General features: G+C 52.3%; 1 protein-coding gene across 3 annotated transcripts in view; it reads left to right on the top strand.

The window, feature by feature from the left end:
- Window positions 1-17283: 17283 nt before the first annotated feature.
- The window catches only part of NOS1AP (nitric oxide synthase 1 adaptor protein), a 42414-nt gene continuing 34407 nt past the window's right edge, over window positions 17284-25290 (top strand). For 2 of the 3 annotated variants that reach the window (XM_085068388.1, XM_085068386.1), the window contains exon 1: window positions 17285-17475. In XM_085068388.1, the coding sequence (XP_084924514.1) occupies window positions 17371-17475 (105 nt within the window). In that variant the 5' untranslated portion in view covers window positions 17285-17370. Of the gene's footprint in view, window positions 17476-25290 lie in introns of all 3 variants that reach the window. The other variant, XM_085068387.1, reaches the window with a different exon arrangement.

Here is a 25290-nt window from a genome sequence, read left to right as displayed (position 1 = left end):
TGGGACATCCACAGCTTCCCTGAACAACCTGTGCCAGGGCCTCATCACCCTCACAGGGAAGAATTCCTTCCTAACATCTGATCTGGATCTCTCCTCTCTTGGAGGATTTTGTGAGACAGTCCAAGATGCACCAGGCAGTCAGCGCTCCTGCCAGCCCCAGCTTTGCAGGTCATGGGGAGTTTGCAAGTCTCTGAGCTGGTCTCACAGGGCCCTGGGGATGGTGATGAGCACCAAAAGTATTCAGACACATTTTCTGTTCCATGCCCTGGGAGCCTGCACTCCTGGCTATTCGCTCAGAGCAGCAACTCAGTCCAGAGATTCCTCAGTAATTCTTGGAGGTGTTTACTTTACTGTTTCATATTATATATTTGCATACATCCAATTTACAGTTCCCATCATCTAGCTGCCTCAGTAATTGGGCAGCTGGTCTCAGAAATGCTGATTTACTGCACTGCTGATGACATAATATGTGTTTGTGATTGCAAGAGGCAGCCACAAAATTCCTCTCTCCTGAACAGAATTCCACTATTGATTTTTGTTTTTTCTATTGGATTAACATTACCATGGCCTGCTGTTTTAGTCAGCACATTTAATACACTGGCAAGAATGTGCCTGTGGAGCTCCTTCGTCACAAACTGCATTTCCTGCATGGGGCACGTGCAGCTCCCCTGTCTTGGCACTCTTGCAAGGGAATAATAATCCTTGACCATTGGGAACAGGCACAAGACTGCAGAGAGTGCAATCAGCAAATGTCACCTTGAAATGTTTGTGGTTGGGTTGGGTTTTGCTCTGCCAACACTTGCCTGTGCTGGGAACAAATTCCTGCTGCCTCTGCAAAACTCATGGAATGGTTCAGGTTGGAAGGGAGCTTAAAGATCATCCTGTTCCAATCCTCCTGCCGTGGGCAGGGACACCTTCCACCAGGTCAGGTTGCTCAGAGTTCCACCCAGCCTGGTCTTGAGCACTTCTAGGCATGGGTCATCTCCCCCTTGCCCATCACCAGATCTGGATTGGCAGCCAAGCAAAGGTTTCGCATCCCCGCTGAGCTCTGTGCATCCCATGCCAGCAGCACTGGCAGCAGCAGGGATGCCCAAGCTGCCCAGCCCACATCAGCATGGCTGACTCAAGGAGGATGATGTGCAGGACAAATGAAAATGGCAACAAAGTGTTCCCATCGCAGAGCAGGAGCGCTCCCAGCCAGCTTCCCACACAGCCAACTCTCCTGTGCTTTTTACGTTTGGTTCCTGTCCAGCCTGAAATAAGAGCAGCCTCTGAAGGGAGGCATTTGTCACTGCCCAGAAGGACTTGCAAGCAAGGTCAGCCTGGACTGCTGCTGCAGCATGGCTTGATGCTGCCTTGCTCTGGAGGAGGGCATGAACACACTGTCCCCAAACCTCCATCCAAATTCCCCCTCAGCCTCCGGATGCTCAGCAAAGGAATCAGCTGCAGTACAGACTCGGCACAAATAAAAAGAGCAAGAAAGCAATTTTGCTTATAGACATCCTTCTTCTTACAGCCCGACAGATTAATTTTTTCCTGTGGCTCGTAATTCCTGTATTTTCTTATTTCCTAAAGGAAAGCTTTCTCTTTGAAAGCAGAAATGACAGACGCTGGTGTTACGCTCATGCAGTGCTTCAGAGGCTTGCACATCCCTGGCACAGTACAGAGCTCCTACCTGGGGGACACAGTGTCACTTTGCATCACCCACTGGCTTGGGACATCCAGCAGCACAGGGCAGGAAGCTTTGAAAATTTCTGTGCAGTCCTTATGCACTGTGACTTATGAGACTCTCTTTTTCCAGCACTGAACAGCACAATTGACTCATACATTTCCCATCATGTGCGGTTTTGGGTAGCAGAAAACAGGCACCAGAAGGATAAATTCAAGTGAGGAAATGAGAATGTCACAAAAATAAAAGGCACAGGAAGAAAACACTTGGAAACAGCAAGTTGAGGCTGCCTGGAGGGGACTGGGGAGCAGATCTCCACCTCTCTGATGGGAGCAGCCCCACACCAATGAGTCCCAGTCCCAAACTCCACGCAGCAGGTGGGCTCAAGCATATTAAAATGCCAGTCTCCCCACTTCGCCCATGCTAATTTTCTCCTGTCTCTTAGTAACTGGTTGGTACAGGTTATGTTAATATGGATTTAAATTCTCCAAAGAGCAGAAAATTAAAGAAAATTATGAATCAATTTACATTTCATCTGATTCATATACCTACACACTCTACAAAATGAGTTGATTCGAAATAATTAAGGTTAAGAATGTCCTCATCACCTCTTCAATACTCCTACTAGATGCACTGCATCTTCCCTGTCTGCTCTTGCTCTCTTTAGCATTTCAAATTACATGTTCTCCTTTGTTTTTTTCCAAGATTTTGCGAATTTACCAGGCAATTAAATAGTGATATGTAATAATAATAATAACAGCAAAACCAGTAATGATGGCAATAGGCTGTGTTTGCAGCAGGAGGAGCAGAATGCCAAAAGGAGGGAGATGAATGGGGAATTCCTGCCTAGATATGGTCCTGGCAGAGCAACCCCAGCACACGCAGTTTGTCAGGCTGTGGGAATCAGGTTGTTTATCAGCCCTTTCACGTGTGAAAGCAGGGCTTAGCAGTGGGACTCCTCTGCAGGTAAACTCTGCAGAAACAGACTCCAGAAACCTTGCCCATCCTAGAAATGTTGAAGATCAGGCTGGACAGAGCTCTGAGCAACCTGCTGTAGTTGAAGATGTCTTTTCTCATTGCAGGGGGATTGGACTAGATGGCTTTTGAATATCCCTTCCAACCCAAACCATTCTAGGATTCTGTGGTCTGCCTTTCCCTAGCAGACATCCATGCTCTCCTGTAAGAATTCCTCCTGCAGAGCTGTGAGGACAGTTGCTCCAACCCTCCTAAGGATTTCTCATTAAGGTAATTTTTTTCCCAGCAGGTTTTATTGTCAGGATGATACATTTAAATCAGCTCCACCACAGCTGACTCACATGTGAATAGCCCCTAGTGAGAAGAAGAACCCACTCACCACACAGAAATTTTAATGAGGAATAGAAAAGGGACTTTTCCATCACCTCAGACCTGCCAGGCCATCTGCATGGCAAAGTGACCCAGCTGGATCTGAGGCCCCACAGAACAAGTGTGGCAATTTTCTTTACCTATTGAAGGTAAAAGAGGGAGAATGGCAGTTCTTGTGGGTGCATTTCTCAGCAATGGGATGCCTTGCTCCAGTATGTGCTTGCTTCCATTGCTGCTTTTTACTGGCAATTATAGATTTGCCTGTGATTACAGTAATTCTCCTCATTGGGAAATAAACATCAGCTACATGCAGCTCTGTGGTGGCAGCAGTATTTCACTCCAACACACACGTCCTTGCTGTCCAGATTTTTCCAGCCATAAAGCAGAAGGAAAATGTCATGCACCTCCAGTACTGCATCCAAAGGTCTCCAGGGAGCAACGATGTGTCTTCCTCCACCTGATCTCAGAAAAGTGTTACGGCAGGGATTTGCAGGCAGGATATTCCACAGTTCCCTGCTCGGAGTCAGGATGCAGCAGGCAGAAGGGTTCCCGAGAAGCAGGGCCGGCTGCCACAAGGAGGCAGTGCCTGATGCCAGCTGAAGGGCTCTGCAACATTTCCAAGGGAGCAGAAGAGCTCTGCAGGCACTGACGTGTGACAAATAGAAGTGAATCGTGTCTTCCCTTGGCTTGGCTTGCTGAACCCTTCAGTGCTTTGCAAGGCACAGGGTGCTTGATTGGATTGGAGTGAAGCAGAAACTCAGCTTTCTCCTTTGTGCATTGATCCAGCATCATCCACTGCAAGCCAGAGCGTTTGCTCCACCGTGCATGACCCTGTGGCTGGTGGCCAGCTCTCTGCCATCCAGGAGGACATGGATTTGTGTCCAAATCCTCAAAAACAGGCCCATGGACATGCTGGTCTGCAGACACAGGCAGGAGAATGCAGCCCCATCCTGGCCTCCTTCAGGAGGAACAAGGCCAGGAGATAAAGGGGACTCACTGCCCTCCTCTGCTTGGTGCTGGCAAGGCTGCATCTGAAACAGAGCCAGTTTGGGTTCCTGCCCCCAGGTCTGGAGGAACCAAAGGCAACTAAGATATTCAGGGCCAGATCCAGTGCTGGGGATAGCCCTGTCCTGAGCCAGGGCCTGGACTAGGGACCAAACAGCCAACTTTGGTGATTCTGGGGTTCAACATGCAAGTCTTCCCTGTAAGGGAAGGGCTGTGATGTCTTTGGGGAGACAAGCATGCCACTTCTTGTCATGCTGCAGAAACAAGCTGAAGATACTGAACCCCTGTGAGCTGTAGTCTGAATTTCAGCCCTGCCAAACAGACTCAGCCACATTTGAATGGCAAGACAAATGTCCAGGGGCGATGTCAGGCCCTGGGAAATGCAGAGCAATTACAGCAACCCTGCCTGTGGCTGGGGAGAGCGGCTGTGCTTTTCTCTTCCAGCCTTCCAGTTGGTATTGTGCCTTGGGAACTATTCCTGATATTCCTCCTCTTCCTCCCTGTGGTGTGGACCGGCAGTGTGGATCCCACTTGTTGACACAGCTGTAAATCACTCTTGACAAGTCTAACAATGACTCGAGGGCAGCAAAGAATCAGCAAAGAATGGATGTTTTTCCCGGAAATAATGAATGTGTGGCCAGGTGCTTCCTCCCACAGCCACCTGCACCCACCTCCGTGGGGCTGGGAACATGTGCTCACTGCAGCCAGAGAGGTCACTCACCCCACTTAGAGATAAAATGCCAAATCACAGCTGACATTTAACTTAGACTGCTCTTACTGAGTGTGCTGCAACAGGCACTGAAGCCTGCTCCATGCGGGCTGTGCCAGCAGAGGTTCTGATTCAGGTGGAGGCTGGGAGTGTTCCCATCCTCAGGAGTTAATGAACACAGGCAGCACAGCTCCTGGCTGGACCTCCCCTGCAAGCTGCAGCCCCTTTGCAGTCAAAGATCATCCCCTGGATGCTGCTGGCTGGCAGGGGCATCTATACAGACATCCAGCAAAAAAACCTGTCTCTCATTTTGTGCTGCCAGCAAATCAAGAGGCTGAAGTTTCTCCCGGCAAAGTGGCTGGAAGTGGAGTCACAGCTCACTGTGACAGTAACAAATTCCCTTGGGGGCTGCAGGCCACTTCTAAATAAAGCCATGGGGCACAGTCACAAGCCCAGCCCCACAGCCTGGCAGCCAGGATGGCACATGCCCTTCTACTCCCTGCCCCAGTCCTCACAGGCACATCTAGAGAGGACAGTGGGCACCTAGTGGGTCCTGGGGACCTCTAACCAGGCTGTTATTGCTCTTATTGCCCATGCCTTGAAACCACCCATCCCCACTGGCCTCAGGGAAGGTTTTTGAGATTGTGGAGGGCTCCTGTCTCTGACATATTCTGCCTTGATCGGTGTGTTCTGCTCTGCAGACCCCTGGGGCTTGGGTGCTCTGTGTGCTCCCAGCAGGACTGCGTCAGCTGGAGAGGCAGGCAGGGGTGGGAGTGCCTGACGGGCTGTTTGCACTGATAGCAGGAGATATGATGGGAGTGAATATCAAACTGGCATCTCCGTCATCTTGTGGCCAAGGTAACGGTGGGAAGTGGGCTCGCCTTGTTGAATCCCTCTTCAGATGAAAAATAGCGAGCATCAAGCTGCTCTCGCTCACAGATTCCTCCTGTTCGGTTTCTAATGTAACGATCCAATTTGCTCAACACAGCTGCAGGTTTTGGGCTCCTTCCAGCTTCCGTGTCTGACACAGGAATGCTGCCTGCTGCACAGAAAGGAGCTGGCCATCCGCACACAGGAGCTGTCCCCTTCCCCTTGCACTGCTCCCCAGACTGGCACTTTTGGAATCAACACACTACACAGTAAACTTCCCTGTACTGCAAAGGGTTTATTGCCCATGGCAAAGAGTTTGAAAAATGCAGACCAGAGAGAGAATGCCCAAACTGACACTGTGCAGTCACGTAACCTCCTTTTTCACCCACAGCTCTTTCCCAAAGGCATCGGGACCTCTCCCTTTAACTGGGCTCTCCCTTTAACAGAGGTAGTTTGCTCCCTGAATTTTTTTGTTGCATATGCAAATAGCGTGGCTCTGGGACCTGCTTGCCCAGAGACGTAGTAGACACCCAAATTTCTCACCTGGATTTCTCCCTGGCCAGCTCCACTTCTCTGAATCACCCCAATCCCACAGGAGACGAGGATAACACGGAAGGGGATGTCCCCATCCTCCCTACAGGGCTCTGTGTAGATAGGTCAGAGCTTATTCTTGGCAGGCACAGGACCCTGCCACTGCCCAGGGGTGGCTGAAGCCACCCCAGGGTCATTCCTGCCCTGCTGGCAGGGAGAGCAGAGCTGTGCAGGAGAGCAGGTTAGGAATCAGAGCAGGCGGGGCACAGCACAATGCTCAGGCACTGTGCTCATGCAGCTCCAAGTCAGCTTCTTGAAAATGTTGTCCTACTTATTTAATCTTTGGGAAAGATGCCTGGTGGGTTTTATAAAGTGTCTGAGTGTGGTTTATGCTCTTGGGTTGCAGGAAATTAAATGCCTTTCGGTTGTCTCTGAGGGTAGTAAAGAAAGAGTTCAGGAGCCTTATTAGACTTCATTTCCATTTTTCTCCGTGTTGAAGGAATACTAAATAACTCCATCTTGGTGGATTTGAAGTATCTGTCATTTGCTTATCTGCAGGACAAGCCACAGTATAGAGTATTACAAGTTCAAAATGGAAAAATAATCTTACTCATTTTCTCATTTACTTTATTTTTCACTTTTTTTCCCTGTACCAATCATCCTGCAATTGTAAACAGCCTGGGCAGCTGAACTACTGCTTCTCTCCAGTTTCACTGCCCTGAATCCAGTCCCTGAGACTCTCTGTAGAATTCCAGACATGAAATGACTCCCACAAGTTCTTATGCTAGGCTCACATTTATCAATTATAAGTCTCCAGGGAAAAGCAGATCATATTTCATCTTCATTCTGGGCTCAGGAGAATTTTTCTCCCATGTGTTTTGAATCTTTTTCTCTGAATGGAGCAGCCTGAGGAGGGCCAAGCACAAAGTAAGTGTAGGGTGAGGCCTTCTAGAAACTGAACCTGCCTTTAAATTGGCCCCTTAACTCCTCCTCTGAGTTGTTGCACCCAATTCATGTTGGGGAAAAAGGCTCCTGGGAAGCAGGAGGAGGCTGTTTCTCATTTTCCTAAAAACAGCACAAAAAGCCACTTGCTGGCTTGCTGCAAGAGATGGAATTGATGCTTTTTTGACATTTTTGTTTCCATGGGACATTTCTCTTTTATATTCTGTGTATTAAAATATATTGTAAATGATTGTTATGTCACAGGGAAATGGCATAGCTATTTTAGTAATGATCTGATTTATAGATTCATAAGCTTTAGGGCCAGAAGGGACTATTATGATCTAGAGAGCTGTGGCCAGAGTCACTTGCCTGATGATTCCCTGCTTCAAACCCAGCATTTCTGGCCAAGTGACAATCCATCTTCACACAGAGAAACCCTGTCAGAACCAGAAAGCCCCAAATGCTGGAGAGCTCCCATCACCTGCAGACACCCCCTATCTGTGTGGGGTGTGAGGACCAGCGAATTGCTCCGATGAGAGCTGTTCATCCATTATCTCCAATCCTCTCTGGAGTTGTACAAGTGAAGTGGGCAAAGACTGATTCATTCCCCACACTCTGGGGTGCAAGGGAGCCAGCAGCCCCAGTGCCAGCTCCCTGGGACCCACTGGGAAGCAGCTGCAGGCTGCTGTGGCACCATGAGCTGTTTCACCTGCATGCACAGCAGGGCACTAGGAATTAAGTGGGCTCCAATTTTATTGTCAGGGTTCATTAGGTTAATTAATACTGTGGACTCACTCCGTTAATCAGCTTTGCAATGGGAGAGTGGTTTCAGCAGGAGTCGAGGAGCTGCTCAGAAGCCGCTCTGCTAATGGTGCTAAATCCAATTTCATGCAATGGCACAGCACAGGGAGATGATTAATGGGTTTCATGTCTCCCCATCTGTGGGGACTGTCCCCAGCTCCCCTGAAGTCGGAGGGAGAGGGTCGTTGCTGGTTGTCTGTGTGGCAGAGCCTGGCAGAGCCCGGCAGAGCCCCTTGCTCCCTGAAACAGTCTCAGAATCTGGGCAAGGAAGAGAAGAAGTTTTTTGGTGCTGGTGTCAGCATGCCAATGCCCACCCAGGCACCTGGCAGTGCTAGGTCCCGTGCCCACCAAGGCTCCAGCCAGCAGGGAGAGGCTGATTCTGACAGCACTGCACTGAGGCAGGGCAAGGCTTTCAGGGACTGACAACAAATTTGCCATATAAATATATTACTGGATTCAATGATCTAATACCATTTGGAAAGGATTCGCATTTTCATATGTCTGAGAGGAAGATTAGAGACACCACCTTCAAAAAAGCTCTCACGGGCTATTCCCTCCTCTCTCCACGGAACACAAAAAGTGACTTTGAAATATGAAACAGCATTGACTGCAAATAAGTTGAAATAAAAGTACTCCTTATGTGACCCAAAGGATTTCTTGGTTGAAAAAAACTATCACCTGAAGAAGGAGGAGGATGTGACTAGTGCTGCCTTGAAGTCTGGGCTCCCCGCAGAGCAGTGACACAGCTGTGACAAGGGATGGCCCCAGGCAGCTGAGCTCGAGCAGGAGGAGGGAGGGTGATGGGAAATAAGTATATTTTCCCACATGGCATGAGCAGGAGGAGAGAAAAGATGGGCATTGAGTGTGCTGCAGCTAGGCAGGTTGATTGAAGGGCCATGAAGGTGCTGGTGAAGGGCTGCTGCAACCCTCAAAACTTCACCCCAGCAAATAAGGGTCATATTTACTGGGATTCAGTGGTTTTAGAGTGGGTGAGAAGGAGAAAATTCATCCTCATCCTCTGACTTTTGCAGGGACTCTGCACATCAGATAATTCCAATTTTGCTCTTTGATGAGATTATGTGTTTGGCTGGTAAAGGTAACAGCACAGATACAGCAAAATACCTTGGCTTTGCTGGCATTTGAACAGGGACAGCCCTGGCAGTCTGATTTTAAAAGTTATCAGGAAAAGACACATTATGTGAATTAAAATGTGGCTGGCAGTGTGTTAAAATGTTTGGAAGGCAGTGTGAGGCAGAAGCCCTCTGCTGACAGCATTGCTGGGGGGTCAGGGCTTGACATTTCGGACAGCAGGATCTCTGCTTGGCAGCATTTGTTCCTTGCCCAGGATGGGCTGAGTGGACAGGGCTGTGCTTTGCAGCCTGTGCCAAACACAGGGACCCGAGCACAGGGACAGAGGTGTTTCAGGTGCTCCCCTTCCCTGGGCTCAGCCAAGGTCTCTCTCATCTCCTCTGTGCACAGCCTGTGCTCCTGGGCTGGCCAGACCCCTCCCTGGGGTCCTGCAGGATGTTCCTGTGCTTATGCCAGCGATCCCAGCAGCTGCAAACAGGCATTTTCCCCCTTCATCACAGAAACTCGGGCGATGATGCTATTTTAGAGGCACAAACGCATCTGAGTGAGCTTTTCTTACGGACAGTAATTTCAGCATCTGTTCGGGCTGCAGAGGCACCTTGTAGCACTGGAATCGCGTGCTCCAGTATTTGTTAGAGTGCAGGATTATTTTCCATTGATTTCAGGCTAATCACACAAAGAAAAGCAACATCTGCTAAGTGAATGGGCTCCCAAGGAGAATTAACCGCTCTCACACACAAAAGAATGGGAAAGAGTTGAACCAGCAAGATTCTCTTTAGCAAGAAGAACATTTATTTTTAGCGCCTCGTGTGGCCCAATCCCTCCCTCCCTCTTTTCTGCCAGCACCAGTTGGAGGCAGGAAAATACCACTGGCATTGGCTTTTTTCCTTCCTCCCCATCATCCCCATCCTCACATCTTGACCCCTTTGCTGTCTGAGCCACTCAGGAAAAAATGCAATTTCTAGCAGGTCGTCCATCTGCGGTGCACATAAACTTATTTGCCAGTAAAAGTCATGCAATAGAGATGATTTGAATCCATGCCAGGCTTCCCCATAACACACAAGTCAGCTGCACAAAGGTGGAGTGGGGAGCCCGGGTAATAAGATGGAAGCAGTAGAGAAAAGTATCCTAACAAGAGTGTGGTAATTAGGATGGGGCTGTTTGTTTCCCTTCCCATGAAGAGGCAAGCCATAAATCAGGGAGGCATCTGCCGTGCAGGATCCAAGGGCTCTCAAAGCAGTAGGAAAAAGCCATCCATCACTGTTAGCAGAAGGAGGATTCGAGTTTAAATTACAGATACTCGAACTATGCATTTGCAATTGTTTGGAAACAAAGTTTTCTTTAATTTCTCCCCTGACTCTGGGACGGGGCTGAGCCAGCTACAGCAGGATTCATCTGATGTCTAATCAGGCCCCAAAAGCAGCATAAAGGGAAAATTTGGTGGGGACCCCAGGGTTCTGGGGTGTAGCTGCTGCCCTTCCCCTGAGCACCTGCACCCACTCTGTCACCCTCCTCACCATCTTCCCTTCGTGGGCTTTTTTACACACTATATTTCCAAAATAACCTGGTCCTTGAAAAAAACCCAGATAAGGCAAAAGAGGGACAATCTCAAGAGCTTTCTTCCTGCTGAACACTCCCACTGGCACGTGTCCCATCCCATTGACCTCTCCGTGCTTCCGCCAGCACCAAAGCTGCCTGCAGGGAAGCAGATCCTGAGTGGCCCAGGAATGCAGGGAAGCAGATCCTGAATGCCCCAGGAATGCAGGGAAGCAGATCCTTAGAGCCCAGGAATGCAGGGAAGTAGATCCTGAGTGCCCCAGGAATGCAGGGAAGCAGATCCTGAGTGCTCCAGGAACGCAGGGAAGCAGATCCTGAGTGCCCCAGGAATGCAGGGAAACAGATCCTGAGTGCCCCAGGAACACAGGCTCATTCCCCAGGCACACCAGGACCTCTGAAACCCCAGGCACTTGCTCACAGCCCAGGGCAAATCCCTGACCCTTGTTTTTGGACAGATGGCATTCCCTGGGTGCTATCTTCAGCTGAGGCTGTGGAAATGGTTCCCATTGGATCCCAACTCCCAGCTCCACCTGTGAGGCTTGCTCATCCTGCTGTGCCCATCCCACAGCCTGCTGCCACATCCCCATTTCCCACTCTTACCCCACTGCCATGCCCAGCACATTTCCACATCTCTTCCCAGACATCTTTCCATCCATCTGTCCATCTGTCCTGGCAGCAGCAAGCACCTGAGCCCCCAGGCACCCACCTGAGCTGCTTGTCCCTCCTTTCCCCAGTGTCCACACGCAATGTAAATTCCTCAGTGATGGAAGCCAGGACTATTAACTGTGCTGCTTTAATTCTCCCCTGATATTTACAGTCATTGGGGTTTGGGAGCCGATATACATTATTGTTTCATCTGAATATATCTCCAGGCAAGAAAGTTGAGCTGCAAGCACAGAAATGTTCATTGCCCAGATATGAGAGGTCCCTCAGGAGAATATATCAGAGCTACAGCGTTAGCATGTAAAATATGTGGGAGTGAGAGTGAAATATTGCCTTTGCTGGCCAGCACCTATCAGCAGGCTGTGGGAAGAGCTGGGGGAGGTTTCCCAGGTGGGGGTAGGGATTGGCACATGTTCCCAAGGCTGTGCCAAGGCAGGGCTTTGCTGAAGACTTTGCCCCAGCAGGGCTGGGCATGGGGAGTGCTCCTGGGAATGCTGTACCCATCGTCAGGTACTGCACAGGCAGCACCGTGTTTGGTGCTCCTGTGGGATTTTCAGGACCTTTTACTCTGGAAAAGGTGTGTAGCCACTCACACCGAGCCAGGGAGATGCTCCCCCAGCCCGGTGGGCTGCACAGAGGGTGTCCCAGCCCTCAAAAGTCACCACACATCAATCCCTGGATAAATGCAGGCTCGTGGCAGAATTAATCACTCTGGCAGTTTACAAGGCAATTAAAGGAAGGGGCCATGTGTCTGATTATACGGCAAATAAGCCTTGGTGAATTACACACATATCAAAGGTAGTTCCAATTAACTGCAGTGATCCACAGGGGAGAGCACCCAGGATAACACCTCCTCCTCCTGTTGGTGTCCTGCACTCGGGAACTGAGCAATAACATGTGTGAAGATCATCAGCTGCATTCCCAAATGAAGAATGCCAAGTATTGTATTTATTTATCAGCCGAAAGTGGAGGATTGCTACCAGAAGCCTGAACAGCTAGACACTGCAATTAACATATTATTTGAATGTGGCTACATGCTTGCCACGCAAATCAAGATGTTCTCCTTGCTCCTTGGTTTAGAAGCTGAGAAAAACCATACTCCTTCTTGTCTCTTCTGCAACACAAAGCGACAGCCAACATTGTGCCCTCTGGACTGGGACTGTAGGGACAAGATTAGCCTAGAGTCCCTGGAGTCTTGAGCACTTCCTGCAGAGATGGGAGGTCTTGCTGTACAAATTTCCCCACAGAGAGACAAAAACAACCTCAAGACCTTTCTTTCTGCAGCAATTCCACCTTCAGAACAGCATCGTGATTAACTGAGAATGAATTTCAGATGATGTCACACCCCTGGGGTGGCTACATGTGGCTGCAGCCCTCCCTGCCAAGGCTCGGGACCAGCCTCTCACTACAGTGAGCATCTGTTAATACAGTTATTGATCAGTTCACTGACAATTAGTACAGCTGATGAAGCTGAGAAGGGTCAAGAGTGATGTTTATGCAGAGTGTGTTCCTCATAACACCATTTAAGAAGTGTTTCAAGACTTGGGGTCTGTGGAGAAATTCCAGAATCTGGGATAATTTCAAATTGAAACCATGGTGCAAAGATTCAAAATGTCTATGAAGACAAAATCTGAGTTTTCAGGTGGTTTAATTAGCAGTCTGCCTGCACCCCACTGGTTATCAAAGATGCGTCTGTGTTTTTAAAAACAGCTCTGAAGCTGTTTCCAGGCCCACCTCTAAAATAAATAAATGCATACATAAGTGTGTGCCTGATGAGAATGAGCTCTGCCAGCTCATCAGAATAAAATGTCAGCAAATGCCAGCAAGTTCCTGACCTTAATTTCAACAGACTTGCCTTTCTCCCCTTTCTGAAGTTATTTGCTTCCTTCCCAGACCTTGCTATTTAGATGTTGATCACCAAGTTTTATTGGGCAGAAAAAGCATCTGCTGGTGCTGCTGCCCTGCACACCTTGCTGGGTGCTTCTGCCAGCTGGGGCTGTGCAGGTGGCTGGAGGGACAAGGTGACTCCCAGCCTGAGCCCACCCTGGGGGCTTTGGGATGCCCTGGTGCCACACAGGTGTGTGCTTTAGTGCACTCTCCAATTTTGGGGTTGTGATCCTAAAAGGATTTGCTGCTATAGGAATTTGTGGAAGGACATCAAAACAATGGGGAGCACCGAACTCTGAGCTGGATCTACCTTTCCTGTCTGAACGCCTGCCTAAGGGCCAATTTGCTTTACAAATTATTGTGCAGAGCTGCAAAGGCTGCCATCTGCTCACTTCTTCTCACAGCCATGACCTGTGATGCTTCCCATTCCCACCTGCATCCAGCATAGTAGAAAATATTTGCATACCTGGCCGAAAGCCCTTTTATTCTTGCTGTGGGAGGAGCCTCCTGAGCACAAGCAGAGCACGGGGTATTTTCCCCAAACCCACTGTGCTGTGGGAGCACTGTGAGTGATGATGGCTGTAGTACAATGATTCCCTCACTTTGACAACACAGGCAGCAAGAGAAGGGGAGTACCAGCCTCCTGGGGCTGAGGTAGGTGCTCACCATTGTCACCTTTTGGGGTGGCTGTCCTCTCCTACCTCAATGGGGCGGCACAGGAGTTATGGGGAAATTTTTTGGGAAATTTTTGGGGAAGGTTGCAGTTTCACCATGCTGGCACCAACAGTGTTTGAGGTACAAAGTGCTCTGCAAACATTACGTTTTACGTTAGGTAAAGGACTGCAGGTGGTTCCTGCTATAGCCTGTGGATGTTGCAGTAACATACAGGACTTTCTGGTGGAAGAAGTGTGGTTTCACTGGTTCACTGTTTCACTGTGTTTTTTTATAAGAGTGAGACTAGACGGTGCAGGCTGACACTCGCAGGCCAGGTTGCATTTATAACATATTTGTGCAATATCATCTCTTTTCTTGCTCTGAAACCCTGTTAAAACTTTGGGATGTTTTTTGGCAAACTTAAACCACCCTGACCTGCTCTCTTGCATCCTTTTCTATTGGGGTGTGTGGCTCACTGCAGACCACTGCCCAGGCGTGTTCCCAAGTGGGATGACAGTCGTCTGTCCCCGCTGCACCCCATGACACCCCAGCTGCTGCAGCTAGGGAGGCTCCACAACGGACACGGCTCACAGTGACATGGTTTTTATCTTCCTTTTGCATAAGCACCACAAGAACATCCTCTGGACTTCGCAGGATGCCCAATGCTGTCTGTGAATGGCGGGTGGGGCTGGTTTCCCTGGGGCTCTGGTGCAGAGCCAGGACAGAACAACTTCCACACCCCCTCTACACACACACGCTCCGAAGGTCGGGTCGAGGCTGAGGAAGGCGATCCCAGCCCCTCCGGCCAGTTTGGGCTTTCCGCGGCGCATTTCTCGGCTTTCCCAGGAGATGGCAGGCCAGCCTTACAAATCCACATCCCGCAGATCCCGGGAGAGGTGGGACCGGGACCGAGCCGCCGCCTCCGCCCGCCTCTGCCGCCGCCGGCGCCGCGGGGCTGCTCCAGGGGTAACGGGAGAGTCCTTCTAAATGTCCCTGCGGGTGGCTCCGGGTCGCAGAGCCGTGTCCCCCGCCACCCAAACCCCGGCCCTGGTGGGGTCCCCTCGAGCTCGGGGGACACCTGAGCCCCGACCGGCGGGCGCAGACGGCAGAGCCTCGGTCCTGCTACCGGCTGGGGACGGACGGGGCTGCGACAGCGAGCAAACCGGTTACACAACCTCGACGGGTTATTCCAGGGCTCCTAATTATTGATTTGGAAAGGGAGGAGGCAGGTTCTGGACAGGTTCAGGTAGGGCCAACACGAGTGTGAGAGTTGATTTCCCTGCCTATCTTTCCCGGATCTCCGGTACCTTGTGGTGCCGGTGGGCTTGGCTCGACACCCTGCGATCCGCAGCCCGGAAAGACTCTCCCAGGAGGAGGCGGTGGTTTGGCAGGGAGGTGCAAGGGCAGGGAGGTGTAAGGTCACTGATCGCAGGGAAAAAAAAAAAACAAACAAAAAGAGACACCGCTGATTTTTGTAACACAGCAGAGCTGCTGCCCCGCAAGCTGTTGTTTCCAGTGCCACCGGTGCAAGAGACCCACGAGTAACGCTTGTCCCTTGGTTTAACCCAAACATTTTAAAAGCATTCTCCAGGCTGGCTCCAGGCGCTGCAGCAGACAGTGAGAACAGCAATTATGCTGTGGGAGAAGCCAGAGGAACAGGCTATGGACTGCCCAGGGCATCTGTTAGGAGCCTCAGCACTGCCAGGCAAACCCACCGGGACTGCCTGGAAGGAGCTGGTTTGCTCCCCAGGCTCTGAAGGCTTTCCATCAAACACCCATGCCTGCACCTGGGGGAGCACCTCCCCGAGGGTGTCATTCACTGGAGAGATGCTTGCAAGCTCCCCCACACAGGATTCAGTTCTTCCCCAAATCCACGGGGCTTTGCTGGCTGTGGAAAGCCTGCAGTGTGCAAGAATGTGTGTCTTTAATCAAATTTAGCACAGGAGCAGGGCTCCAGAGAGGCTGTGGGATCTCTGTCCCCGGGGATACTTGCAATATGCCTAGACACAGCCCTGAGCTGCTGCTCTCATCTCAGAGCTGAAACTTACCCTGCTTGGAGCAGGCATTGGATGACAGAGTCTCAGGGGACTTCTCTGGTGTCTGTATCATTCCTAGCACCTGGGACTTCCATGCTGTCAGCTAAACCTTTGCTAGAGATAAACAGAAACCTTCAGCATGAACCATGGAGCAGATCCAGGCTCAAGATTGTCCCACCACAAGTTTCTCTCCCAGGATGAAGCGAGTTCAGTTCTCTGCACGGTTTTTTCCCTAGGGATCTCTGCAGGTGCAGTCACAACTGCAACACACAGCACTGATCCCCTGCCCTCTCCCAAAACCAGGAGCAAGAGTTTCCAAGAGCCCAGGGCTCACTGGTGTCTTGCCTCCAGTGGGAAATCATCTGTTGATTCATTTGTCCAAGCGCTGACAGCTCTGTGAAATCCCACCCTGGGCCTGGCACGGGGAAACTGGCAGCACAGCAGCTGTTCTCATACACCTCTCAGGGGCACAACGGAGCACAGGGATTTCTCAGTTTATCATGTACTTGTCTGTTCCCAGACTGTTAGCTGTGCCTCAGGGGATGGTGGAAAGCCCACTCCGTTTTGAGTGGAACAATACATTTATCAGATGTGGATGAAGAGCTGTGTCTGGTTCTGAGCTGTGTTATAAACTCAAAGGAAGTTTCATCACATTGATTCAGGCTGAAAAATCAATGCCCCTAGATCTGTTCTGCCCAGGGAAGGATCAACAGTCAGTGCTGCTCTTTGCACTGCACTCAGTGGGAACCCTGAAGGCTGTGGGTTCTGGCTGTAGGAGCATGCAAGCAGAGCAAGGCAAGGGCTTTGGGAATAGTGTGTCTCCTGTGGGAAGGAGTGTCTCTGAGGCCTGTGTTGGCTCTTCAGGCACACTGCAGGGAGAAGAGCTCCTCAACTGTAGATATCCAAACACAAAAGGATGGAGCCCTACCTGAGGGTGTACTATGCAGGTGGGATTAAGGGATGTAACAGTCTGGACTTGAGATCAGATTTATGTGAGTGACTCCCAGAACATCTGGAAAGCAGCTCTAGGCTGCTCTCAGCGTGTAGGAAGCACATTCACAGCTTTCGAGTCTTTAGTAAGGGAGGGCACACTAGGGCCGGGAGTCTGGTCGCAAGGCTTGCAGTTTCTTTTAGCGCAAGATGGAGATTTTCCAGTTCCAGCTCGCTTAGTTTCCACCGTGTCTGGTGTTGAGACAAAGATTTGCGTGTAGAGCTCCTCGGCCCGGAGGGATGCGGGTCCCGCTGCCAGCTCTGCCCCGTGCTCCCCGCGGGGGCGGCCGGCGCTGCCCACCCTCACCCTCACCCTCACCCCCACCATTCCCGAGGCATTGTTTTCCATCTCCCCCTCCTTCCGTCGGTTCTATTTGAAGTTTGGCGGCGGGGCGCAAGCCCGGCCCCGCGCACTAGGTGTCAGCGGCGCTCGCCCCGCGATGCTGCCGGGCGCGGTGCTCGCCCGCGGGAGGGGGCACGGAGCCCCCCGCCACCGCCACCGCCACCGCCCGCCCCGCTCGCTCCGCGCGGGCGCGTCCCCGCCCCGGGGCCGGGCGGGGCGGGGGCTCGGCGGCGGCAGGGCCGGGCGCGCTGCAGGGCTGCCCGGCCGCCGCGGGGCCGCCATGCCCGCCAAGTCCAAGTACAACCTGGTGGACGACCGGCACGACCTCCGCATCCCGCTGCACAACGAGGACGCCTTCCAGCACGGCATCTGCTTCGAGGCCAAGGTGGGCGGCGGGCGCGGGGGTGCCGCGGGGGTCTCTGCCCGGCGCTGCACCCCGGCGCTCCGGGATGCCCGGTTTTCCAGGTCTCCTTTCGCATAGCCGTGGGGTTTTGCTGCTTCCCCCGGAGCCCTTCCCCTTGGCATTGCCTGCTCTTCCCGAAACTCGGCTGCAGAGTTGGGCGAGGCTTCCCAGGTATCTCGTAGGGATGCCCAGACTGGTGGGATGGGTGAGGCTGGAGTGGGGTCACCCTCCAGCTTCACCCCAGCATCCCTCCTCGGCCCTCCATCCCTCCGGGGCTCTGCGTGGTGTTGCTGGGGGACGCTGGCCCCGAAGAGCGGGGTCTTGTGCACCTTCCCGGGAAAGAGCAGAGGGCTCGGGCTTCGCTCTGCAGCTTCGGCGCTGTGGGTAGTGCCGGTGGGATGGGAGACGGGTGGTCGGGGTCTGCAGGATGCCTTGTACCCTGGTGCGCCTCTAATGCGAGCAGCCGGATGAACTGTGTGCCATTTGCGGTGCGAGCGGTCAGGGACACGCGCCCGAAATAAAAGCTTGGTATTTCTCTTTACGTATATAATCCATCCTTGCTAGTGGATTTGGCACGAAGCTCTCTTTTCTTTTTTTTTTCTTTTTTTTTTTTCCCTTTTCTGTTGGGACCTTTCATTCTCTCACTCCACGTCGGCTGTGGCTTCCCGCAGGCTGGCACTTGCCATCTCGCAGCAGGCTGGGAAAAGCCAAGCTACCGAGCGAGGAACGCTGGCCAGCAGTAAATTGGGAAGGAGCTGGCCAGGAGATTTGGAAAGGGGAAACATAAAATCCTGTCCTGTTTGCTTCTCCTGGGGAATATGGTTATCGTGCTGACGGAGATACTCAAGTGAGGTTGGCTTAGGAGAGAAGCCTGGTGTAAAACAGTTTTGAGCGGTAGGAAGTCAGGCGTCTGTCACACATTGTTGTCCTCGGAGAACATGTGCTGCCAGGGGAAGGAAATTTGGCATCTAATTGTGTGCAATGCCCTCGGGGCAAGGCTGCGGCTCATCGGAGGGTGTCAAAGTGTTATTTTCCCCCTTTTCCCGGGGCCGAGAGGGTTCCTGTGCAGAGGCCATCACCTGCCCGATGGCGGGCACCGTGCTGCAGAGAGCAAAACAGCCGAGGAGTTGTTTATGGAGCAAACTTAAACCTGCTTTGCAACTGTTTCCTTAGGAAGGCTGTTCGAGCTCAACTTAGCAGCCTTTTGCTCCTGGGTGGTTGGAGCCGACTTGTTTTATTGCCAGCACCTGCTCACCCCTCACCTGCGGGGAGGCTGCACAGCATCTCCCTGTCTACATCCCATGTGCCTCTTCCACGCCAGGTTTGGGTGACCCGGCTTGGGGGCTGAGGAGTGGGATAGTGCAGCAGCAGCCCCTCAGTCTGCTCATGGCTCATCTCTGCTCCACGCTGCTGGTCTGGCTGCGTTAATGCAGTGCTGCATATTAGCCTTTGTTAGCTCCTCTTTCTCTTATTTGGTGTCTGGTGGCACGCGCTAATGCCAAGCACGATCCGTACGAAACCCAGCTTCCGAATTCCTGGGTTTCTCCAGCAGCCCTTCATGCCAGATACAGAATGCAGATGGCTGAGGCAATTACTCTATCCTTTTATTAGATTGCTGGAGATTAATTAAATGCTTACACTCCTTTACTTCCTTTTATCCCCAAGAATCCCAAGCGCTTACACCCGCACAGCTCTTGTAGCAGCCAGGCACCCGGAGCGAGCCACAAAAATGCAGAACTCTGATTCAGAGCAGAACTTTGGGGGAAGATTAAACCAGAAAAATGCTCATCTGGGGGGTGGCTGTCTCCTCAAATCCTCCTGGGATAGCTGATAGCGCGGGCAATGGGGATCCCGGTGCTACAGCTCAGCAGCTGGATCAGTGCTCTTTGCTCCAGCAGCCTGAGATTCCTGACAAGCTTGCTTGGGGCTCACTGCAGGGGGGTAATGTGGGCCTGAGTCACTATGTGCTGATTTATTGCTTTGATTTTTAATTGTATTTTTACACTCAGACCTGCTGCTGTCTTTAAGGGGCACGTGTGGTGGATGTAATGTGTGTTTTGGTCCCTCAGTAGCAGCTGGCATCTGTGCTGTTATCCCCCTTGTCTCTCTCCTGAAGGAGTCTTGGCATCCCGGGTGACAGGGTGGCCACGGGCAGTCAGGATTTGAACCTTTGTCAAGCAGAGGGTGATGGACTTGATGTGAGGCAGGCGGTGCTGTCATTTGCAGTGCGATGCCATCAGGAGGCTTGTGCCTCTTGTCCCCACTGGAGCCACTTGCAGATGGATGCGCTGGCACAGGGACACCGAGTCAGAGCAAAGTGTCCCCTTAGGATTATGTTAATCCATTTTCTGGAGACAAATCCAAGAGTTGGAAAATCCCACTCCATCTTCTTAGGAACAGTAATACATTTCACACTTCTGGATCTGTTTTCATTGGCCACTTCTCTTGGCACCAAACCCTGCTGTATCCCAGAGATGCCTCGGTCAGGCTTCAGGGAATCGGAGGAGCTGGCTCCGAGGGGAGGCAGGACGTTTGTTTTCTTCTGTGTCTTGCAGTCTGAATTGTTGAGTAAAATCAAAAGCCTAGCCTCTTGGGTTAGCTGAAATATTTGGATGAAAGAACTGGGAGCTGCAGCATGGTGCAGGGAAATGAACAGAAATTCCCACTGCTTTCTGGTTAAATAAATGGGGATGTAGAGAGGAAAGCCACCTCCTGTTTTTCTCCACCTCCATGAGGAGGAGAGGGCTGTGAGCTTACTCCTTATCTTCTCTAAGCCTTGGTGCTGCAGGACAAAACCCAAGGGCCACCTTGTGCAACACCAGCAATTCTGCACATTCAGAAATTATGACTCAGGCTACTCCAACGTCTCCAGAGAGAGAGCAGCAGGCAGAGGGAATGGAGTGGGGTGGTGGAGCCTGGCACTGGCCTGCCAGACCCTCTTCTGTTGGAGTGCAGGAGTGCTGGGTGCTGCTGGGTTTGCTCAGGGGAGCCTCCTGTCCCTGTCCTGGGAGCCTGCTGGGCTGGGCTGGGGTTTCCTCCTGCCCCAGAGGTCTTGTGATCCAGAGCAAGGTCCCACCTACCAAATGCCCATTATTTGGGAACAGCTGTTAATCCTTCAGTCCCATTAATCCCTTTGCAGTGCCTCAATGTACGTGGTTCCCAAAGAAGGGGCAGATAGGTGTGAGAACTCTCTCTGCTGCTCCTGCAAGTGCAGGGAAGGGGAGAATTGGCTTCCCAAGCACATCTCGATCCTTGGTGGACTCAATGCCTGTGGTCTGGAACTGCCATGGGCCTGGACAGCACATGTGGTGAAACTGATGTCCCTGCTAGCAGACCTGCTTGCAGATAAATGTGGGACTTCGGGAGGGTTGCTGTTCTTCTGTGCAGCAGGTGGGTTTTTTGGGTTTGGGTGGCGGGGTGGTTTTTTTCCCTTAAGTGGTCTTGGCAACCAGGCTCTTTCTCTCATTTTTGTCAGTGCTTTTCTCTGCTTCTGTGCGTGGGAAACTGAAGTTGAACTGAGCATCTGCTGCTGTCTATGTTTGGAGATGGGACATGAAGGAGACTGAAGTCTGATCCATTATGTCCCTTCCTCTGAACCTCTCCAGCCCACCTGCCAGCCCCCCTCCAGGGGCTGTGAGCACTGGCAGGCACTGCTGGTTGCTGCAAAGAGAAATCCTTTATCAGGAAAATTATTATAGCCTCAGGTGAACGCTAAGCCAGGAGCACATGTGTATTTCCACCCCTGAGTATATTTTTATGTACGTAGGGGCTGCAAATAACAACGTTGGGAGTGAGTTGAATTGCAGGCAGCTCTGATCAAGGTGTTCAGTTCCCCTCCGCTGCTTTAGGCTCCCTTCCCAGCAAGGGTCCATTTCCTGGAGGGCTGGGAAGCAGGAGACAGGTTGTGTGAAGCTCTGCACCGATTTGTCTGGCTGGGAGAGAGCTGGCAGCTCTCTTTGGGGGCTGTTTGTACTGGCAGCTCTGGTGTGCTCTGTCGGGGCTGCTCAGCCCAGAGCAAAGCTGCAGTGTGCCTGAGCCCAGGATTGCTCGCTCCAGGCTATAAATAACCTTCCCAAGTCTACAAAGGTTCTCATCTGAAACAGTGGCATATTTCTGCCATACTTGTTAAGTCAGTTCATAGGCTGCTTAGTGAAGCTCTTAGCAAAGAAAACTCAGTCTGGATTTGGCAAAGCCACATGTGCCCAGACTGTGGTCCCAGACAGGCGGTGCGTGGGCTCTGCAGATGCCAGGAGGTCCCGAGGGAGCAGCAGCAGAGGGGGTGGGATGCTCCCAGCCCTGTGTTCTGCAGTGCCCTGGTCTTGTGCATCCCTGTCAAGGCCATTGCTGGGTGTAGGTGCAGGAAGCTCAGGCCCTGCGTGGGGGCAGCTGTGGGGAGCAGAAACACGGCCAGTGGACAGTCCTGCTTCAGTGGCATGGAAAAGCTTTATCCCTCCTCTTCCCCCACTGGCTCTGTGCCCTGCTGTCCTCTGCACAGTCACCTGCAGCAAAGGTGTCTCCCCTATTCACATGAGCCCTGTTTTGTCAGGTGGGACAGGAGGGTGGGTGTGGTGCATATGGCTCTGGTCAGTGTCTTGGAGCCCCCAGAGCTCTGTGTTTCTGGCACTTGAGCACTTGCAGCTCCTAAGCAGGTCAAGTGCTGCTGGGACCAGCAGACCCATAAGCACTGATATCCTTAGGGCTCAGGCTGACCAGTGCTGTCTGCTAGGAGGGTCCTGTGTTAGTGCCCAGTGTCCAGGTGCACAGCTCTGGACAGGTCTGACACACCTCAGCCTGCCTGGCTGCCAGGGCTGGATGTGTTTGCTGTCCTCAGGGTGCACAGCCCTGCTGAGGGAGGAATGGGGCAGGGCTGGAGGTGCCCAGCTCAGCAGAGCAGCCGTCTGCTGGACTCAGAATAGAAAGCCAGAGCCTTTTTCCGTTAAAGTCGGCTGGCATCGTGAACTTTCCATCCCTTTTGGCCTCTGAGCCCGCACCACCACAGTCTGAGTAAACTTCCCCCTTTCCACCCAGCAAGGCTGGGTGTTCCTGAGGTGCAGGGCAGGGCCTGGGTCATGCCAGTCCAGATCCTTGGCTCCCCAGGCTGAGGCTGTGCTTGGACAACTGGAGAGCAGGAACAGTGGGACAGCAAAAGTCCTGGGAATGGATTTCTTCTTGCTTTCTCTGACAGCAGCAGCCTGGGGAGAAACCTTATCAGCCAGACTGCAGACTGACTGGGTGTTCCCCGGGTGCTGGGGAAATAAAGAGGTTTCATGCTGGTGCCTGAGCACTTTGTCCCTCACTCCATGGCACAGCAGGGTGGCAGGGTCAATGTCCCTGTACCTGGTGCAGCCTCACACTGCCCTGGACTCGTCAGAAATCTGGGGACCCTTGTGCCCTGTATCTGATGCCTCTCACTTGGCTGCTGGTACCTCTGGTAACCCCTCCTTGACCCAGGGGCACGACCCCTGCTTGGATGAGGCTCTCCTGGCCCTGAAGATGGCCTGGGGCTGGTGCCAGTGTGTCCCTCCTGCCCTCTGCCTGCCTGCAGCTCCCAGACAGAAGCAGTGGCTCCTCATCTGTGGCAGGGTCTCTGGCTTGGGGTGGCTCTGGAAGCTGGAAACCGGCAGCCAGCCAATCCAGGCTCCCCTGTAAGCTGGGGATGATTCAGCCCTGACCTTTGCACGCAGCGTTGGGCTGTTGGAGCAGCAGGAAGGCAGCAGCTCCTCCCCAGGAAGGCTTTGGCTGCCCACCTCTGCCCACCACCGATCTCATCAACACCCCTTCCAAGGTGTCCCCCGGCAGTGATGCGATTGGCCTTCAGTTTTCTGAAAATATCTGCCACCTGCTGTCACAGAAAAAGCAACTTCTCAAGAAAATTCATTTCTGACAGAGCAGAAAACGAGCAGTATTAAACAGCCTCGAGGAAAAATGAGAAACTGAGTGACTTGTGCAAACAGTGCTTTGGCAAAGTGCTCCCCTTTGTTTTCTGTGTAAAAAACAAATTTATTTTTTTCCCTGGCATTTCCCAGAACTGGGCAGATCTTTTGTAAGCCGTGGGCAGAGGGTGCTTGGTGCAGGCTGTGTGCAGAGGCCCCTTCCCACTGTGCCTGGGACAGAGAGGAGAGCCTGTTTGCACGGGGAGGGGCCAGCAAGCAGAGTCCCTTTGGGTGCTGAGAAGCCGGATGGGTGATGCCACCTGTGCCATGGCAGGGAGAGGGACTGCCCTTTCTGGGGACCCTGGAAGGATGAATGGAAAGCTGGACCCCACACATGGGGATGAGGAGCAGCGGGGCACATGAAGGGCCAAAAACACCCTGCAAAAGGGGTGCTTTGTGCTGGCATCACAGCCTGGAGCAGCTCTGGCCCTTGGCAGTGTGAGGGCTGCCTTTGTGGGGCTGCCAGGGCGCCTGCTACGCGAGGGACCCCCTTGGCTGCCCATTCACTGAGCGGGTGGCCTTTCTTCTCCTAATTGGGCTGGGGAGGAGGAGGCTGCCCAGGACTGCCCTCCCCACCTTCAGAGCATGGGGATCAGTGACTCCCTAACTCCACCTGGCTCTTGGATGCAGGTCAGGGACTCCAATTCTGTCCCCACATCTTTTGGCAGGGTGGTGGGGCCATGGATCTGGAGGAGATTATTTGGAAAACCCACATCCTGCATATGTACATGTGTTCTCCCCCTCGGTTTGCAGGGCCTCGGGGAGGGTGAGTTCTTTTATGGGTTTATTTTCTTTGTCAGCTCTTTTGCACAGCTTTATTTTCTCCCCTTTTGTCTCAGGCACCTTCCTTTCTCTCTCCTGCGTCTGTTTCCCGTGGGGTCAGCTTGCTGGCACAGATGCAGGGCTGAGCCCTGGCAGCCAGGACAATGGTCTCTGAGGGGACCAGGACCACCACCGCGTGCCTGGCACCTCGCTGGGGGCACATGTGTGGTAAAGGAAGGCAAAAATCTCTGCCTGGGAGTCTCTGGAGCTCCTGCCCTGGGAGAGAGGGAGCTCAGTCTCTGTGTTGGGGTGGGGTGAGTGGGAAGTATTGCACTGTGGAGGCTCTGGCTGCTTTGCTGATCCTCGTCTTTGCCTCACCTGCTTTTGCCCACACCTATTCCCATAATTAAAATCGGTGCTGTGAGTAGGAGGGCTGGAGGAGAGTGGAGCAGGAGCAGCCCTTGCTGTGCTCATTGCCTGCAAATCACTACTAAATATGGATGGTTTCTCAGACCATCCCCCCTCCTTGCCTAGGAAGTGGTTTAGCTGAAAGACCAACTCCCAGGTCCACACCTTTGGGGGATACTCACTACATTGTGAAGGGTTACTCTCCTGCAGTGTACTTGTCACATGTGATTTCTGCCCTGAAGGTAAAAATAATCCGTGAAGTCTTTGTCCATGTGGTGAGTTGTGTGAAATGTGTAAAAAATACCTGCCTCCAGAGTGGAGGGAGAGGGGAGTGTTTTAGGACCTGTGAGCACAGTAATTCTGTGAAGAGAGCCCACACTGGGGCTGGATATGCTCTGGGCTCTGGTGGGAGCACCCACGGGATGTGGGATACAGCAGGAGGCCCTGGAGTCCAGGTTTGGGAGCAAAGGTGAATCCTGCAGGGTTTGTGACCTGTGCCCCTTGGTTTGGGTACATGTGACCATGAGCTGGAGGGGAACAGCTGAATGAGGGCACACCGATAGGACAGCATCAAGACATCCCTACTGGTGGGGCTGTTTCTCAGGAGGCCTATCCAAGGTGGTGCCTGTCCCAGGGTGGTGTCTGGTTTCTTCTCCATCGCTTGCTTACCAGGCACCCCAGCCCTGCTGGGCTC

Source organism: Lichenostomus cassidix, chromosome 8 (genome assembly GCF_008360975.1).
Source record: "Lichenostomus cassidix isolate B80296 chromosome 8, HeHo_3.0, whole genome shotgun sequence".
NCBI lineage: Eukaryota > Metazoa > Chordata > Aves > Passeriformes > Meliphagidae > Lichenostomus > Lichenostomus cassidix.
Note: the sequence above shows the minus strand (reverse complement) of the source record. Positions and strands in the feature narration are given on the sequence as shown.